This window comes from Leopardus geoffroyi, chromosome C1 (assembly GCF_018350155.1).
Source record: "Leopardus geoffroyi isolate Oge1 chromosome C1, O.geoffroyi_Oge1_pat1.0, whole genome shotgun sequence".
In the NCBI taxonomy this organism is placed as follows: domain Eukaryota; kingdom Metazoa; phylum Chordata; class Mammalia; order Carnivora; family Felidae; genus Leopardus; species Leopardus geoffroyi.
Genome location: NC_059328.1, coordinates 38,511,343 through 38,531,012, shown reverse-complemented (window position 1 = coordinate 38,531,012; position 19,670 = coordinate 38,511,343). Strand labels below are relative to the sequence as shown.

The window sequence follows — 19,670 nt, the reverse complement described above, 5'->3', positions numbered from 1 at the left end:
TCTCAGAATTCACGCACGCACACACATGCACACGTATCATGTACACATGCACGTGCATGCACATAGTTTCTCTTCCTTTAAATGTGTCTTTAAATCTCTGCCTTGTCTTGCTATTTTCTTTCTCCCTCTTTTCCTTCTTCTCTTATACTCTGCTGAACAAGACACACATTCTCTTGTTAAAACCACAGTCTCTTTATTTCCTTAGATCTCTGTGGGTTAGCAGGGAATGTCCTTTAACCTCAGATGAATTACCTCACAGTTCTGTGAAAGAGATGGTATTATCACCTCCACTTTACAGATGAGAAAACTGAGGCTAAACCAAGTAAGGCAAGTTGCCCAACATCTCGCCTGTCTTTGAACAGAGGACTTGAGATGTTGACCCGCTGGCTCTGTCCTCTCTCTGTCCACCTCCATGGGTGAAGCTAACACTCTTGTGGAGAAACAACCATGATCCCTACCCTCTGGTGATATCCAGCTGGAGTTCGGCTGCCCCCAGCGGAGGGAGCCATTGTGAAGGAGTGTCAGCGCTTCTGGAGTTACTTACTCCTCGGTTCAACTCTGTGCTGTATCACTTGCCTGCTCCATCTCTGTGAGCCTCATTTTCGCACCCAGAGGGGCAAAATTGCAACACCTATGTCAAGGGGTTATTTTGAAGTGTAAATGAGACGCCATGTAGGAAGCAACATTACAAAGTTGCAAGCATTGCCCAAATTTTCATTTTGATTATCATCACAATATAATTGCTTATTGTTCTCTGTCTACGTTTCCTTGCTCCATCTGTCCCCATTCAAATTCCCACAAATATTTGTTAAATGGCAGTTACTATCCAAAGAACTCTGCTGGATGCTTTCATTTAATTCTGTTTGTTTATGTAATCAGTCCCCATAATAACTCTGTGATGTGTGGTTAATATCCACTTTTCAGATGAGGAGGCTGAGACCCAAAGGTGTAGTAAGACCCAAGATCCGATAGCCAGCAGGTGCCTGGCCCTGATTCTCTCCTCCCTACTTTGTCTTTCCCAGTCCAGCACATCCTTTAACCGGGATGCTGTCAAAGCAGGAACTGGCCGTCGCTTCCTTGGTGGGCTACTGGACCATACTTCCTATTGCTACACCCTCGAAGTCTCCTTCTACAGCTACATCATCGGGGGCACTACAGCTGCTGTGCCCTACACTGAAGAAGCCTGTATCCTTGGCAGGTTCCCCCCACCCCCACCCCAGGCCTGGGCCAGCCCTCATCTAGCCACGAGTATCCAGGTCTGGCAACATTTAATGGGCAGGCAGGAATCCGACATTCAGCTTGGGCGAGGGCTGAGGCTCTGGGGTGAGAATGGAGGCTGGTTATGCTGGTGGCATCTTTGGATTGTCCTGTTTGCCCCTTGCCCTTCTAATGGACACACCCCATCCCAACTGGCTCCGCGACGGCCTTCTGCTGCTCCCATCTCTATCTCCCCTCCACACCCTCACGAGGGAGTACGTCTTCTACCATCTAAGGTATGTAAGCACATGGGCTGGAGAATGATCATCCCCCTGGTTGCTGAAGAAGACCTGGGTGGTCTGGACTCCTTCTAACCCTGAACATGTAAAACTATATCTTGTCTTTTCACCTCCCGCCTTTTTACGCTTGTGTCATCTTTCTCTTCTCTCTGTTCACCCATTTTCCTCCCCTTGTCCTCTCTCCTCTAGCTCCCCCTCCGTTCCTGTCCTGTGTTTTTCTCTTCCTGCTTCTTATGTCCACCCCCCCCCCCACTCCTGGATTCTCTCTTCTCCCCACCCTCCTCTCCTCTCCTTCTCTCCCCATGCCTCCCCTGTGTCTTCCCTGCCTTCCTTCCCATCCTCTGCACATCTTTCTCTCTGCTTTGACATTCCCCAATTTGCTTTTCCTCTTGGCTTCCTCTTACAATTTCTCCAAAATCCCCCACGCTTGTCATAATGAAACTATTAGAGGTTACTTTCTAGCTTCCTTGAATTTCTAGAGATTATTTAGTCATTCTAGTTCCCTGGGTATTGATTTTAATGTCAAGGTCCATACATAAGGATTGTGACAGATTGTGACAGTTTTTGCTTCCCTTTATCTTTTTGTTTTTGGATCGACCCATTTCTCCTTTCCTAACACTTAGTTTTCTTAGAGAAAGCATTATAGTTGATGGAACAAAATGGAAAGGGATGATATTAACTCTATATATGTATAATTTCTCTCTCCCTAGAAGTAGAAGTGTTCCTTTTAGCCCTTGTTCAACCCTTGATGAGTGTTCATGGAGTTCCTGCCATATTTCGTTCAGGAAAGCATCCTTTCTGGTCGGGGCATGACTCAGGACTAGTCCACCCAGTCGGTTGCAGCCTGGTGGCCCTGGGGGGTCCAGTTACCTTGCTGAGAACATGGAGGCAGGGCGATGGCCCCTGACCAAAGGGTGAGAAGCAGGTAGGCCAGGTGTTAGAGCAGTGTTCTGGATCCAGTGGAGCACTGGAGAGATCATAAGAACTGAGAGTCCCTTCCCTGCAGTCACCAAGATTGAGACAGTCACCTTGAAATCTGCTTTGATAACTACTTGGCCTAGCAAGGCCAAGGGAGTAGGCTCTGCTGTGAGACAGAGGATCCTGGCCACTTCTATGTGTCACGTTGCCCCTCCCCACACACACACTTGGTGTGTGCCCATGACTTCTCCAGGACCTGCTAACAACTGTAATACATGTATAGGTGGCGTTCCACACCACACTTGCTTTGTTCTCCCGGGATGATCAAAGGAGATCGAGAGGGTTGCCTGGAAGAAGTATCTGAGCATGAGTACCAAAGGGATTCCACATACTTGTTCCCAGTGAGCCGTAGGTCCCTCCAGAGGAGACCTGCACTTAGTCTGCTGTTGATTTCTGATGTCAGAGGTGCTTTCTTAGCACCTCGCCTGCTTTTGTGTTGAAAGAAAATGTGTTTCTTAGTAGAATGCCCCTCCCTTGCCCCAGGCCCAGGTTTTCTCTTCAACACCCAGTCCTTGTGCATCAAAATAACCACATTGTCAGTATGTGCCCGGAATCATACTAGGCACCCAGGGTAAAATACTAACCAAAAGGCATGGTCCCTGGCTCACAGAGCTTTTGGGGAGACAGAAAAGGAAAGAGACAATTATAATAGAGCATGGTGAGTCTTGTAGTGGAGGGATTCCAGAGAGCCATGGGGAACTTCCCTTAACAAGTACATATGAGTGTCTGTCAGAAGCTAGGGTAAGTTCTAGGCATGGTGGATATAGCAGTGAACATATTAATGACAAATATGTCTTTGTATGGGAGTAAAAGGAGACCCAAGCACAATTTGGGGAGGTCAAGGAAGGCTTCGCAATAGAAGTGACATCTAAGCTGAGTTTTTAAGGTTGAGTAGAAATTAGCCAGACTGGACTAGGGTCTGTTGGAGGGAGGACATGACAGATAGAGGGGAGGAAGGAAGGTGTGCAGGAGGAAGAAGGTGGTCCAGGATGGCTGTAGGACTTCAGATATAAGAGATGACACTGAAGTGGCAGACTGTGAGGAATTTGAACTTGAATATGAAGGCAATGGAGAACGATAGAAGGGTTTCACACCACGGTGGAAAGCCACTCTGACTACAGTGGGAAGAATAGATTGGAAGGGGCCAAGACTTTGGGCAAGGACACACATAGGAGGCTGTTCTGACAATCCAGGTGGGAGATGATTCTGGCCTAAATCTGGGTGCTTCCAGGGAGTATGTAGAATGGGGAACCACATACATGTAGATTTGGTAAGGGATTGGATGGGGGTGTCAGTGAGGAGCAGGAGCTAGTGACTGGGAGGAGTTCGGAGTGAACAGTGAGGTGGTGCATGAGCCAAGTGGACCAAATGCCATCAGAGCCACCCTGCCTTGTCCCGTCATCTGGGTACAAGAAGAGGACCCAGGAGTTGCACCAGGGAAGCCAGACCAGCTCACCACCTAAGAGCGATTTAACCTGGTTCTTGTTTGAAATGTGTGTCTCCTCTCATATGAGAGGGAGACTTCAGGCAGACGGAGTTTGATCTTCGCTGGCTGCTGGCTCCACGTCCTGATCAGAAAGAGAAATTACACAGTCTGATGGCAATGGCAATATGGTCTGGGAGGAAGTGTCCTCCACACTGAGAGTCAGGAGACCTGGATTCTGATGACAGCACCAGCGCCATCTCAAAGAGTGTCCTTCAGCAAGTCCTCACCTCCCCAAGGTGAGCCCATCACCTTCACAGAGGGACTACAAACCTTTGCTTTCCTAATCCCCTTTATGGGAATTAAATAGAGACAGTCATGAAGAAGTGTGGTTATTAAGCAAAGAGCAGACTTTCAATTGAAACAAATCTGAGTTTGAATCCTGGCTCAGCCACTTGCTAGATGTGTCACCTTGGTCCAGTTTCGTCACCTGATTGGGCCTCAGTGTCCTCATCTGTAACAGGAGAACATAACACTTAACCTCACTGAGCTGCAAGGAGTTAAAATGAAATAATGTATATGAGCATGTACTGTCAGCTCTAAATATTAAGTGACTGTTGGTTAAAACATCATAAAGCTTACGTGACTGTGAATGGGGACCTGCATTTATGTTAAGAAGGGGTTGTTAGAACAAGAGAGCTGTGGCTGTGTTGGTAGGGTTCATGGGGCAAAGTCTCAGTGGAGTCACCACAGTTGACAGCCCCGACCTCACAACACCAACGGTTCACAGAGTAGCAGTTGTGTAGTTCCCATGGCACGGTTTTTATGTCTGCTATCTAGAACAGCCCTTGTCAGCATCAGGGTACGTGGAGGACACGTTAGTTATCCGGGGCATGCTGGATGAGAGAATAAGACCAGAGAAGGACTACGGGAGGCCTGAGGGGTATTTCATTCAGGCCAGCAATAGTGTCTGCCTCTCCACCCACCAGAACATATGTATTTGTCAGTTTAATTTTTCTCCCTGGAAAAGCACCAGCTAAACTTTATCAGGGTGTTGTTCTCTGACTTTCCTCCTCCACTCCTTCAGAGAAATACAACAATGGATGCAGTCACCGATCCTTCCCTAGCCGTGTGACGTTGGACTGTTACCTCACCAGTCTGAGCCAATTACCCACTTGTAAAATGAAAATAGTAATGATACTCATGCTGCAGGATTCATGGGAAAGTGAGATGATGCATTGTGTCTCCAACCCATAGGCAATGCTGGCACATGATAGGTACTCAACAGATGTTCCTCCTGCCCCCATTTTTCTCCCCTCCCCTCATCATGAAGACTGCATGGCTTTCCTTTTATTGGGTGAGGCTTTAACCTGATGATCTGGCTCTGAAGTCAGCATCCGGGGTTTGAATTTTGACTCCATCACCATTACTAGGTAACCTTGAGCGAGTCCTGACCATCTCTTAGCCTCATTGTCCAGTAAGTACTTCCACCTGTCAGAGCCATGGAACGAAATCATGGGTGGACTTGATCTCTACTGTGGTCCCATCCAGCTATGATGTTCTAAGATTTTTCTGATTCTGAAATCTAAAATCTAAAATTTTATAATTCCATGCTTAGATGAGTTTATAAAATTAACAATCCACAATTCTGTGGTTGGAAGAGTCTTAATATGGAGTGATTCCATGAGTGTAAGAGTTCAATCTAATAAGGAAAATCAATACAAAAGTGTCCTAGACAGCCAATCAGGCTAAGCCCATAGCTACTTTCATTCTTTTAGTTAAGGGTTCTTAACTGAGGGGCTTATGGATGGGCTTCAAGAAGAGCCTATGAACTATTTATGGTTTATGTAAACTGTGAGTAAAGACGCATAGGTCATTTTCTGGAAGGAAGACTCATAACTTTTGTTTACGTTTATTTATTTTGAGAGAGAGAGCATGAGTAGGGGAGAGACAGAGAGAGAAGGAGAGAGAGAATCCCAAACAGTCTCCATACTCAGCAAGGACTCTGACGTGAGGCTCAAACCCACAAACTGTGAGATCATGACCTGGGCTGAAATCAAGAGATGCTCAGCCAACTGAGCCACCCAGGTGCCCCAAAAGACACATAGCTTTTAACAGAATCTAAAAGAGGAACATCCCAGAGGCTTCTGCCCTGACTGATGGTCTCTGTTCCCGTCTCTGGTGTCAGAGTCTTAGGTGTCAGTTCTGCTTTGCATCATTCTGGCTGAGGGCCCTAACCCAGTTATGTAACCACTCTGAACCTCAGCTTCTTCATCTGTAAAGTGAGGATATTACTTGCTTCACAGGGTTGTTTTGAGGGTTACATGGAAGAATGCAGACAAATTAACAAAAAAAGTTCAGTGCCATTAAATATTAGTTCCCTTTCCTTTCCTTCATGTGGTTTGTTGTTTGTGTTGTTGTGAAATGATAAATTCCTGAGAATTTTGTACCATTCTTCAACAAACCCTATTTACAATTTACTGGCCTGCCGGATAATAAATATGCTTTGTTGAAACAATTTACAAAAAAGAAGCAGCAGAAGCAGTTGAAGAAGAGGAAGAAAGAGAGAGAGAAAAGCTAAACTGGAATCGTAAAATAACCCAGAGCTCCTCTGGCCTTTGTTTATGGTTTGGCTACAAGCTAAAGAAATAGCTCTTTGACATAATGGATGAGGAAAACACTGGGAACAGAGACCTTGGGTCCTGAGTAGACTGGTTTCCACACAGGCTTATAAGCTGTGGGCACCTTGAAATCAGAAAATGCTGGCTCTGGGAGAAGAGCATGGCTGGTATGGCCCAGAGAAGATGCAGAGATACAGAATTCAGTTAATTGGCTTGATCTGAATTCAGAGCCTACTATAAGCCTTGCACTGGGTCCTCTGAAATATGCATCAGACATTAAAGATATCATTTATTTACTTGTCCACCAAACAGCACTCATTGGACACTAGAAATAGATGGATAAGGCCCAGGCACTGCCTTCAAGGAGGAGACAGTTTGGAAGGAGGGGAAAAGGTAGAGACAGCAGTATCAGAGGATAAATGCTCTGGCAGAGGGGAGTTCTGGTCAGGGAAGCACATGGGAGTCACCTAACCCTTTGGGAGTGGAAGGGAGGCAGAAGGAAGAAAGAAAAACTAAGTCTCAAACCTCCAGGACAAAAGGCACGCAGGTAGGAGAAAGGGTGGGGGGAACCTTCCTGCAGAGGTAGGCATACAGGGAACGACCCTAATGCCAGAGAGAGGATGTGTGTCCAGGGTATTGGAGGGTAGTTGAGGCTGTGCCAGAAGCAGCAGGTGATAAAGAAACATAGGCAGACCCAGATGGTGAAGATGGGAACTATGTAACAGGTACAGTGAATAAGCAGTGCCCACAGGGTGCTATTATAAAGTATTTTTTTGTCCCCCGTTGACCCTACAGATAGATGTACATAAATTATAGATCTAGATCTAGATGCGTAAAAACTCTGGCAGGCCCCATGACTTTCTAATAAGTCTCAGGAAATTAAAAGTTTTCTGATTAACTCTGGTCACAAAAAAGTCTCAGTTCAGCAATGACCAGATCTGATCCAGTCAAAGCCATAAAAGCTCTTCAAAGTAAAAACCACCCCATCCTCTAGCTCAGCCTTGTCTCAAATAAGCTCAAGGTGACTTGTGTTTCTCCAGCTTTCCTTGCAGCCCTTTCCCCCATCTGGCTAACCCCAGATGTTCAGCCCTCCAAAGTTGAGCGGGATGAAGGAGAGGAAGAAAGGAACAGGAAAGGTCTTGGGTGATGGGTACTTTTGTGAGATGGCATTAGCAAGCCCTTGTCAGCTTCTTCAGACATACCTTCCCTTGTGCTGGATATCTGTTGATGTTGGCCAAGTCCCTCTCCTCAGGCCAGTTGTTTATGATCCTTCTTCAGTCCCTGATGATCTGGTGGTTACTTCTGTTGGGTCACTATACCCCTCCAGTAGCCCTCTTGTCTTAAGGTGAGCTAAAGAGTGCAAAAGTGGCTTTCTTGTTTCCCTTTGCAAGTCCTGCCTGGTGATTTCATGCCTTACATTGAAATGTAGTAGCTATAGACTTGAGATCTTCGCTAAAACTGAGCACTAAGACTAAAAACACAAAGATACTTCCATCTTAGCAACATGTTATGATATCTAACAGGTAGGATTGAGTATTTTTGGTGATTGCTTGGTAAAGGAAGAAGTCAAGGAAGATACCCAATTTTCTTGACTTGAACAACATGGTGGATGGTGGGGCCAATCACTTAAATTGGAGAAAAGGATTGAGGAGGGGGATATTTTGAGCTCTGGGATGTATTGAGTGTAGGAGGCTCATGTGATATACAAACGGAGAAGCTTATTAGGCAGATGGCTATATGACCCTGAAGTTCTGGAGAGAGGCCTGAGCTTTGGGCAGGGTCATAATAGATTTTTCTATAAGGTACTGTAGAGTCATAATGAAGGGAGGAATTTTTCTTGGTGTGCACAGTGAAGGTAGACTCCCCCTTGATGAGTTGGAGAAAAGAATGCTGAACTGGGAGTCAGGATTCCCATTCTAGTGTGGCCTTTTGCCCCTTGTGTCCCTCATAAAGCTGTGTGACCTTGGTTAAATCACTTCATCTCTCTGCCTTAAAGTCTGATACTAGGTAGAATCTCAGGGAATGCCAATGAATGAATGGATGGATGAATGAATGAATGAATGAATGAATGAATGAATGAGTTAATTAATTAATTAATGCAATGGAAGCAACCTCACCAGCATCGGGTAGCTGGCTCAGTAATAGGACAATGGGTGATGTGATCTGTGTTGCTCAGAGGAATTATCAGAATAGAAGTGTGTATTAGGGCTGTTGGAGGGAGGGTGCTGGGGGGGGGGGGTGGTATGGGTACTGCCTGGGTTTTCTTTCTTGGTAAGAAGGCTTCACTTTTTAGACAGAAGAGTAAGCAGCAGTCAGGTCTGACCTGTTGGTTCGCATGTATAAATACCTAGGTACTTCCCAGTCCCTGATTGTCATGCCCAGGATCAAGCCTTTGTTAAAATTCATAAGCAAAAAATGCTTCAATCAGAGAGCTTTGGGAACAGAAAACAACACTGAACTCAGGCCTGTGAGTTTCTTTTTCTCCCCCATGCAGATATAGACTAGAATTTGATCTTTAAACATGAATGCTTGCTGAATGACTGGCTGAATGAATGACTGGCTAATAGTAGCAGTAGTCATGATAAAAATAATAATATTGTGATGTTTATCATGGGACGGGTCAGGATCCCTGTACTGGAGGATTGTGCTGGTTTGGAAAGATATGTTCCCCATTCTGGGTTCAAGTTTTCTTATCTTTAGATTAGAAGATGAAATTATAGGATTTCTCAATCGATCGATCGATCGATAGACAGACAGAAACGGAAAGAATCATTTCATTTTTTGCCTTTGAGATAAGCACTTCCATTTTATAGTAGGGAAACTAAAGTCCAGAAAAGTCAAATAACATGCCCAAGGTTGTTCTCTCAATCCTGCCTGGTAGGCTTTGTCTCACCTTCCTCCCTGCTCTACACTTGGCCCAGATTCCCTCCCATTTCCTGTAGGACAAAAGCCCTTTGCTGAACCCCACAGAGGTTGGGACCTACCAGCCAGCCCTGTCCATCTGCTAGCCCTGCTTTCTGTAACCCTCACCCCTGGCCTTGACGTGTCTGTAATTCCTGATCACCCAAATGCCACCCAGGCCCCCACTCTGCAGTGCCTAAGCTGAGCTGCCTTGCCTTTTGTGAGTCTTGCCTTGGCCCTATTGCCTCCCACCTCCATATCAAAGTGTGCCTCCTCTCCAGGGCTAGAAACCAAAATGTCATTACCTTCCCCCATCCTCCCTCATCCCCACAAATGAGGTTTCTAAGGGTTTTATCTGCTGTTGTCAAGTTTATAGCCATAATTCGAAATGCTGTTAATATTACTGACAGAGAGAGCTACAAATTACAAAGTTGTAAAGTTTCTTTATGGTGATAACTGTCAGCCTTCACTAATAGCACTGTGAGCCTCCATGGAAACCAAGTTGATGATAAAAAGAGTTGATATTGTTTCAGGATTATGGCTGTTAGCTGGCTAGTTCTTAAGTAACTTGAACCTGTTTGTTTATACTCCTAGTCATTTGCACACTTACATACACACTTACTTGTGTTCCCATCCCCCTTGTTCTTACAAATGTGGGGACAGCCCCCAGAGTGGAAGAATTTTACCCAAGATCAGTTCACATCAGTTGCAGAGTTGCACATAACTTTGACAGCTCAAAGGCCAAAGACTGTGTGCCACACTGTAGGTGTTTAACAAATAATTGTTGAATGGACAAATGCCTTGAACACTTGGAGGACTTAGGCAATATTAAGAACAAAGGTGTTAATTTCTGCCTTTAGTGTAAAACAAAACAAAAGCAGCTTTGAAAAGTACTGATTCAGGGAAATGAGGTTTTCTGTGTAGTAAAATGGTTGAGGCATCTTAATTGACACTATTAAGCTTGATATTGGTCAACAAGGCAAATGTATCAACCCCCACATCCACCACATACTGTCCTGCCAAAATTGATGTTTACTGGCTGCATTAACAGAAGCAGATGTCAGGAACAAGGAGGTGCTAGACTTTCTTTGTTCTGTTGTGTCATCGGACTCCTGGAACCCTATGTTTTTTTCTGGCCACCACTCTATACAGGACATTGAGAAAATAGTGCAAGGCCTCTGAAGGACTGACATGGGAAAGAAAGACAAAACGAGGTTTGCCAACTATTCAGGTTTGCCTATGACCTAGGGGTTTCCTGAGGTAGGGGACTTCCAGTGGTAAAACCAGGAGAGTCCTAAGCAAACCAAGATGGTTGGTTACCCTACCCAAAGCTATGACTTGTGAAGAACTTGTCAAGGAGTTGGGAGTATTTTCCTTGGAAAGAAGACATTCAGAGGCCTTGCTTTGGTCAAATTTCTAAAGAGCCATCATGGAGCAGAGGGAGTAGATCCATTCTATGTGGCCCTAGAGGTCAGAACAAGAACCGTGGCAGGCCGGGGGGGGGTGGGTGGGGAGGGGGAGCAGTGTCATCTTGAAGCTCTATGTGGAAGATGGCAGGGCCACACTCACTGAGCATCTACTGTGCACCAGGGTCTGGCTTGGTTTCTAGGGAGGCAGAATCAAGTGGTCATGGCCTCTGCCTAGAGAAGTTCCCAGTATGATGGTATAGACAGGCAGGAGAGTGACCGCAGTATAGTGCTGTGACAGAGGGGGACACAGGCAGTGGCTAGAAGGAGCATCAATCCCAGCCTCAGTAATGGGAGTAGGTGGAGTGAGGAAGGTACTATGCAAGGGCCTCACAGGCTGAGAGAACAGCGTGTGCAGAGTCCAGAGTACCAGGAGAGTTGCTTCCCTCCTTTGGACAAGTCTAGGCCTTGGGGTGCAAGGTAGGGAGTAAGAGGCAATGAGGCTAGAGAAGGCTGTGGGAACCAGTAGGTGGTTTCAGGGAGAGTGCCATGACACATGGTGGCTTGAGACAACTGGAGATAGACTACAGCACAGACCAATGTCACACCACCTCTCCAAATAACACACCACCCTGCCTTATTCCCATTCTTCTCATCTTTAAAAAGATGTGCTCCCTGGGAACAGCTCTGCATGTAATTAAGGGAATCCCCTTCTTCTGGATTCCCTAGGTAACCTAGAGTTCCAGCTTCCCAGACTACTCAATCTGACCGGAGGTTTTGAGATATCTCCTGGTAGCATCATGTGTAATGGTCAGTGTTCCCATGGGAGATTCGTGAGCCATGGACTTTGGTAATATGGTCTGTGCCACTGACCTGCTATGTGATCTTGAGCAAGTCACTAGCCTTCCCTGATCCCACTTTCCTATCTGGGAAATTAAGAGTTTGGACCAAGGTCTTCCAACCTCCAGATCTCGTATAAGAACCTACTGAACCCGGATCTAACTCAGTTATTGAACATCTACTATGTACTGGACACAGTCATCCCTAGAGAGCATGGGCCATTCTCCACAGGATCACCAACCCTCCTTTTCTTCCAGAAAGCCCTGGAACCAGCACCTCAAATCTCACTTCCCAAGCAGCAGGCTGCATGCCCAGTGAGACGCACTGCCTATCTGGGGTTTCTTATCCATCAATATTTTCCTCAAGATGATAAATGTCCTGCCAATAAGAGGAGGCAGCTGCCAAGTTTGTCTGAGACAAGGGCCTTTAGCTGGGGTTGTGGCCGTGCTTGGCTTGTTGATGTGTCTCAAGAGGCAGGAGGTAGGAGTCATGGCTGGGAGGATGAAAAACCTGAGGGTCAGGACCTGCTCTCATTATATGCAGATTTTGCCCTGTGTCTGTGGAGAGGCGTGAGGAGACAGAGAATGATTAGATTTCAATTCAAAGCAAAAATATATTCATGGTATTTACGGAGCTCCTACAGAATGCTGAGCCCTGGGTAGACTATCAGGAAGTGAATGGCATTTACCAGTATATAAAGTGCATTCAGAGCCATCATCTTGTTTGATCCTCCACAACCACCCAGAGAGGTGAGTACTATTATCTGTGTTTTATAAACACAGGAGGTACATCTTGACCCTGAATGCCTACTCAAAGAAACAACCAGCCCCCAACTCCCGAAGTATGCAAAGTGAGAGTCAGATGGAGGCAGCCTGTGTCAGGTGATACAGTCTGTAGGTGGTGGAGCAATGCCCTCCCAGGAGCTTGGATTTATTTCTTTTGATATCAAATCCAAACTTTATTGCCCCTCTAGAGGACACTTTCTTTAAAGAAACCAGTCATGTGGCCGAGGAGCTATAATAGCTGAGTTGTAACAGCTGCCATTATGCAGTAGTAGGATAAAAAGGGACATGGCCTTTAAAGCCAGACTCACCTGGGTATAGATCTCCGCTCTGCTATCTGCTAGTTTTATGACCTTGGGCAAATGACCTGATCTCTCTGAGCCTCACTTTGCCCTTTCATAGCAATGATGATTATGAAACTTACCTCATAGGGTTGTTTCAAGTAGATGGAAACAACAAAATTCTCAGGTGCCTAATAGATTACCTGGAACATGGTAGGCACTCAATAAATGATAGCTTTATTATTACTGTTACCAGTGAAGTACTGAATTGGGTGAAATCTAAGTAATAAATTTCTGGGCCATCAGGAAAAGATGAAATCAGTGTAGACTTGAGTGGGATGGAAACTTCCTTGAAGGGTTCTTAAGATTCTTAAGGGATTCCTAAGATTCTTAAAGAGCAATCCTCTTAAAAGTGTTTGGAGTTCTCAGATACCCCAGTGGAATCAGACTCCATTATCTCTGCTCCCGTGCATAATTCAAAACTTCTTACCAGAACATAGTCATTAATGATCAGGCAGGGCTTGGTCTGTAGTCAGGATGTGTGACTGAGGCCAAGACTCAGTCTGGAACAAAGTTAAGAATTTGGTAGTCAGAGACAACATTCATAAGCCTTCCTTGACACTGGTCTTGAAGCAACATCACAGTCAACAGCTAAGATATTTAGGTTCTCCTCATGGAATATAACAACTGGAAAGCACAGTGATTTTTACTTGTTTAATGTGATGTCAGACCACTAACATTCCATCTCTGTGCCTCAGTTTCCCATTCTCCCTGCTGTGCCCACTTTGTGAATGGCTGTGTAAATCAAAGGGCATAGTGTGTAAGGAATGGTTTTGAAGACTAGTCCGCCTGCACTCATGGAAGGGGTGATTCTTGGTGAGGGGGAGGAGGAGGGGACGTGGGAGGAAGCTGGAGGCATGTTGCTCTTCAAGGCAGAAATCTGGAATAGGATCAGAGCAGGGGAAGGCAGGAGCAGGTGCTGGGCTAGTGTAGAGGCAGCCAAGGGACACCCAAGCCAATTCATTGCCGGTCCCGTGTCCACAGGGTTGTGCATGGGGACCTGGCTGCATTGGAGAAGTGCTGGTAACCCACCAGCCTGATAAGAGGCTGGCCTCTTCTCCCGGCTCTCTGCCTCCTGCTGCCTGCTCTGCGGGACCGCCAGCTGCAGTTCTGCTGCTGTTGCCTGAGGTTGAAGTGCCCTCTCCTGGCCCCCAGGGTGCATGGCTGCCTTTGAGAGTCTAGCTTCCTCCTGGCAGAGGACTGGGAGGCCACCAAGTCTTTTGTCTGGGCTGGAATCTGAGCTCTGAGGGGCCTGAGCCACCTTGGTGGGGCAAAGGGGGAGGGGGACATCACCTTCCCTTCTCCCAGGTTTCTCTCCCCGTGAACATCAATCCTCCCTACCCATTTCTTTCTTCTTCCCTCTCATTCTCCATTTTTTCTTTCTCTTTTTGTCCATGTGTCTATTTCACTCTCATATACATATACACAGACACACACATATCTCCAGTATGCCCTCTCTTCCCTCCTCCCCCTCCGGCCTCTCTTCCTCCCACTCCCACTTTTCCTTTCTCCCTTCCTCTTCCTCCTTAGCTCCCTCCTGTCTTAAGGCAAATAGTGGCAAAAAGTGGAAATATTTTGCACCCAAAGCCACATCTGAGTCCGGTATTCTCCATTCGTAGCATCTTGAGGGGGTGCTCAGTGCTCTGCCCTGTGCAGGGGCTGAACAGGTGGCTGCCCAGGGCCTGCCTCAGAATGCCCTCCCCTTCCAGCCTGCCAACAGCCCCATCGTGCCAGCTGGCCCTTTCTGTTGTTCTCCTTTCTTCTTCAGTCCTCTGTCCTCTCTCTCCTTCCTCTTTCTCCTCTCCTCAAACCTCAGTTCAGATTCAGATTCAAATGCCATTTATTGAGATTTTCAAAAAAACAAGGACTTGACCTTTACCTTGAAGAAACTGTCTTGCAGGGATCACTGTTTCTCTCTTCTGCCTCCTCCATGGCGGCAGGCAGAATGGCTTCTTGATGAAGTGTGTGATCCGGGCATGTGAACTGAGCTAAGGACAACCAGAGGGTGTGAGAATGTCAAGGAGAGTCTCCCTTCCCAGAGCATCCAAGGTGGAAGGTTTGTGGCAAGAAAGGAGTCATCCCCTGAGGCCCCACATGATATCCTGGTGTATGTGTCCATGGGCTAGCTTCTAATTTGCTTGCTCATTTATTTACCATTTGCGCTAATTGCCACAAAGGCACATGCCTCAATAAAGCTCCTCAAAGCATTTCCTAGCACTGAACTCTCAAGGAAACATCTCACCCAGGGACCCATGTTGGGAGGAATGACCTTTGTCTGGCCTCTTAAGCATTCCTTCCACATATGCCAGGACCAGCATCATGGGGTCGCTTCTCATATTGTTGCCTGGTGAGAACCAAAGGCACAATCCCAAAACTGGCTCCAAACCTGCAGCTGTCTGAGGTCTAGCTGGCTGCTACACGAACACAGGTTGCATCTTCTATACCATCCTCAGGGAATATGGTGTCTCTCAGTCCAGCTATATGGAAGCCAGGACAGCTAACTGGTCCAGACTCAGGCAAGGGCCAGTACTGCATATATTTGAGCTGGTATGGTTCAGTGGTTAGGAGCCCACATTCTCTGCAATCATGCATGTCTGGTTTCAGATCCTTGCTGCGGCATTTCTAAGCCCTGTGCAACTTTGGGCAAATTCCTTCACCTTTCAGGACCTCAGACTCCTTACCTGGAGAATAGAGATAATGGTACAAACTTCCCAGGGTTTGTGTGAGGTTAAATGAGAACATATGTAAGTATTTAACACCCTGACTGGCTCCTAGTAAGGGATACTATTTTCACACATTACAATTCTGTATGATCACTTCATGGCCGTCCCAGTAGGTCAGGAGCCTGCTGAGTAGGTAGTTGGGGGGTTAGCTGGTTGGAGATCAGACTTCCTGTCTAGATGGAGAATCATCCACACCATCTGTAAAACCATAGTCTAGTTTTAAAACAAAGGGGATTCTTCGTTTGATTTCTCTCACAAGGAAACTGTGACTTGAGTCTGCCCCTACTTATTTGTAGTAAGGGCAGGCTGGAAAATCCCAAACTCACTTCCCTTTGCCTAAGTGTTTTAGTAATATGTGCCAGTGGATGTCTCTGGGATTCTGGGAACGCACAGCATTTAAAGCATGACGAGATATCCGAGTCTTGGAAAGTTGGAAAGCTCTTAAAAGAAGGAAAATATTTACGGATTGCCTACCATGTGGTAGGCACTGTGCTAAGTGTTCTATTAGCTTATGTAATTCTCACAGCAGCCTTATGAAGGAGCCACCATTCCTGTCTTGAAGTGAGAAAATGTTGCTCAAGATGTTAACTTAGCCAGGGTCACACAACCTGTGAGGGGCAGAGCCAGGCTCCAAACCCGAGCCCTGTAATCTCACAGCCCCTGCTCTGCTTCTGTGCTCTCAGCCAGACTGCTGTGAGATTTCACCTGCCCCGCCTCACCCCACCCCTTCCAGAGGGAAGCAGGGCACCAAGGCCTGGCAGAGCAGACCCCTCCCTCCAAATATGTGGACTCACACCATCTCTCCTCTGGTCTGGCTCTCTCCCAAGTGACAGAGAGTATTCACTTGGCCGAAACTCCTGCATACCTCTCTGCACTAGAGGGTAATTGTTGAGGGAAAGTTACTGGGCTCTGCTGAAAGTCATTTTTAGATTCCGGAGCAGGATGAGGAGGAACAATGACATCACATGTGCATGACTAATTCAAAGCACTTTAATCTTCAAAATGTCAAACTTTATGGTCAGTGGCTATTCCAGAGCGAGCAGTGGCACTGTGAATATTAAAATACCGGGATGGCAGGGCATCGAGACTGGGAGTCTTTGTCAGGGCAAACCATCTCCAAAGGTGACGGCTAGTGCTTGCAGGCCGGCTTTGAAGCACAGTTTGAAACAATGTCATTTCATTGTGAGAGGCCACCTATGATTAATATGTTCTAGGTAAGCGCACACATTAGCGGGGATCTCGACTCTAACCCTGAAATATAGGCATCCTGGTCCCCGGGGTGCAGGAAGTAGGGGGAGGAGACTGACGCACAGAGTAAACAGGGGATTTACACAAGGTCATGTAGTCAGCAAGTGCTTCTGCTGATTCCCAAACTCAGGTCTCTCAGCCTCCAAAGCCAGCTCTGTTGCTGTTACAGCAATTGCCTTTTGCCTTCATGGCTTTAAATCAATAGAAACTCATCTATGTTGGATCCGTCAATGATCAGAGACAAATTTGGAAGAAGTAAAGTCCTCCTTCACATAACCTTACGTCTGTGTCAAGAAACAAGGCCTTAGAAAAGGTCCGTTGGGTTCTGGCATCCTGGGAATCGGGGAATCCAGACTTCCAGAAACTTCTTGTGTGACCGAGGGACTTCATTTTGCATCTCTGGTCTTTCATTTTCTTATCTATAGAAGTGTTAGGGGGATTCATGCAAAAATATTTATCAAGCACGCACTCTGTTCCAGGTCCTGTGCTGGGCATTGGGGATCAAAGATTAATAGACATTGCATCTTTGCTGAAGGGGACAGTTGAACTAAGGAATCTCTATTGTCCTTTCCGGTTACGCATTTCTGTGAACTGAAATTGCAACCGTAGTACAGATGATGGGTCTTTCTGAGCATTCCTTCTGTGTCAGGTCCCATACTGGATGGCTGGGGACCCAGAAATGGATCAAGTGAGGCCCCTGTGTTCCAAGGTACAATCTGATGGAAAAGTTGACGTGCAGATGTTACAATTGCTGAACATTCCAGGCCAAGGCCCAGAGACATGACACAACATGGTGGCTCGGGAGCTGGAAATGTCTAGAGCTTCAAGTGCTGGAAATGGCAGTGGACAGAGTATTCTTTCTTGCCCCCTGCTGTAAGGTGTATCTGGGTGACTTGCTTTGGTGAATGTGATACTAACAAAACTGACTTGGATGGAGGTCTTCATTGTGCCTGTACAATTTGGCTTGACACCGGCTATTGCAGTGGTCCTCCAGGAAACATCACGTCATAGGGAGCCACTGTCACCTCACCCCAGCCCTAGAATGAACACTGGGGGCCCACCTGCATCCTGCAGCCAAGGCAGCCTGGAGACCTACTTTTTGGCCAAGTTTATCCTAGGGCAGTCAAATCAGTCACATCCATACCTGGGAAAGAAAGAATGAGAAAAACCGGATGTTGTTTGAAAAATAGATAAAATTATTAAGGTAGGGAGTGCTTAACGATGGGGCTGCACGGAGGGTGGGGGCCTTGTTTTATGTACCCTACTGAGGAGTGCATGTGCTAGTCATTCTGACTGAGGAACAACGTGATCAGATTTGCGGGATTCTCCACCCACCGAGAGAGACAGCAATCACAAGACCCACTGGAGTTTGGGGGCCCAATTATGACTTCCTAGCTGAGTTTTCCATCAGGTCTACTATAAGCACCATAGCATCTTCTGTGTTCCCAGCTGAGAAGGAAAGTGTATCCCAGGGACTCCTTCCCTCGGTGCTTGGGTGAGTTGCTGCTACACCAAGATACTGATACCTCAGCCTGTGCACAGCCTCACAAGGCTGGAGTGGCCCAGGCTCTGGGGCCTGTAACCTCAAGCAGAAAGCAGCCCCTCACTTCTCCCTTCGCTGTGCAAACAAATAGCATCTTCTCTGTGAGTCACAGCATGAAGGATCGTGAAGTACTGGCCTAGTGTGAGGGGGTCTAGGCCCTCCCTGTGCTGCCAAGGATGTGCCATCAGCTCTGACCTGTTTCCCTCCCCACAAGGTCTGCCCCCCTAGGCCCAGACATGTCTTCCGTCTCTCAGATGGCGTACAGAGAGCTGAGAGCCTGCATTGCACCTTTGCATCCATAATATACTGTCTGAGGATTTTTTTTATTACCTTGTCAAGACAAAGAGCAATGGGCTGCATTTAAATTCAGGACCCAACCGACTGCAGCATCATGTCTGAATCCTTTATAGCAGCCTCTGCGCTAGCTTTGAGAGCTGCCCCAGACTCGCCTCTACTGGGACCCCTTTCCCCACCCACTCCATCTCCCTCCAGTTCTGGGCCTCACACGTACTTAGATAGTAAAAGGACAGAGTCAGCTTGTATGGGCGTAGACTACTCTCAGAGCACAGGAATGTCTGAGTGTAAAGAGGGCTAGATCAGGTGGGGCTGCCTTCCTAGAGGGTGGTGAGCCTTGCAGTAAGATTTAGCATGGTGCAGTAGCTCACAGTTTCCAGGGCTTTCACACATACAGGGTCACAATGAGTCGTCACAACAATTCTGTGAAGGAGAAACAATTATCCCCATTTTACAGTTTAGAAAACAAAGGCTCAGTGAGGTAGAACAACTTGACAGAAATGCATAACATGGTTGTATAAGCCAAGGTTCTCCAGAGAAATGGAACTAATAGGATATAGAGAGAGGGGGATTTCTTTTAAGGAATTGGCTCATATGATGATGGAGGCTGGCAAATCCAAAGTCTGCAGGGTAGGTGAACAGGCTGGAGACCCAGGGAAGAGCAGATTTAACAGTTCAGATCTGAAGACTATCCATTGCAGAATTCACTCTTGCTCCGAGGCAAGTCAGTTTTTTGTTCCACTCAGGCCTTCAATTGATTGGATGAAGCCCACTCACATTATGGAGAATCATCTGCTTTATTCAAAGTTCACCACGTTAAGTGATAATCCCTTTCAAAACATCCCTCACAGAAACATCTGGAATAATGTTTAACCACTTATCTGGTCATCATGTCACAGCCATGCTGATATATAAAATTAGCCATCACGGTGGCATAGCTTGAGTTTGACGCCAGGTCTGTTGGCTTCAGATCTTGAACTTGATTACATCATGGCACATAAAGGGAAATATCCCAGACTTTAAAAAAGAAGAATTTGAAGGGATGTCATTTAGTCCAAGTTAACAAATATTTAT

At 46.5% G+C, this 19,670-nt stretch overlaps 1 protein-coding gene across 4 annotated transcripts in view; it reads left to right on the top strand.

Moving 5' to 3' along the window:
• The window catches only part of LOC123597854 (BEN domain-containing protein 5), a 1,446,709-nt gene that overhangs the window by 1,386,585 nt on the left and 40,454 nt on the right, over positions 1-19,670 (top strand). For all 4 annotated transcript variants that reach the window (XM_045477303.1, XM_045477305.1, XM_045477302.1 and 1 more), the window contains exon 11: positions 1,023-1,185. In XM_045477303.1, coding sequence (XP_045333259.1) covers positions 1,023-1,185 — 163 coding nt within the window. The remainder of the gene's footprint in view (positions 1-1,022; positions 1,186-19,670) is intronic.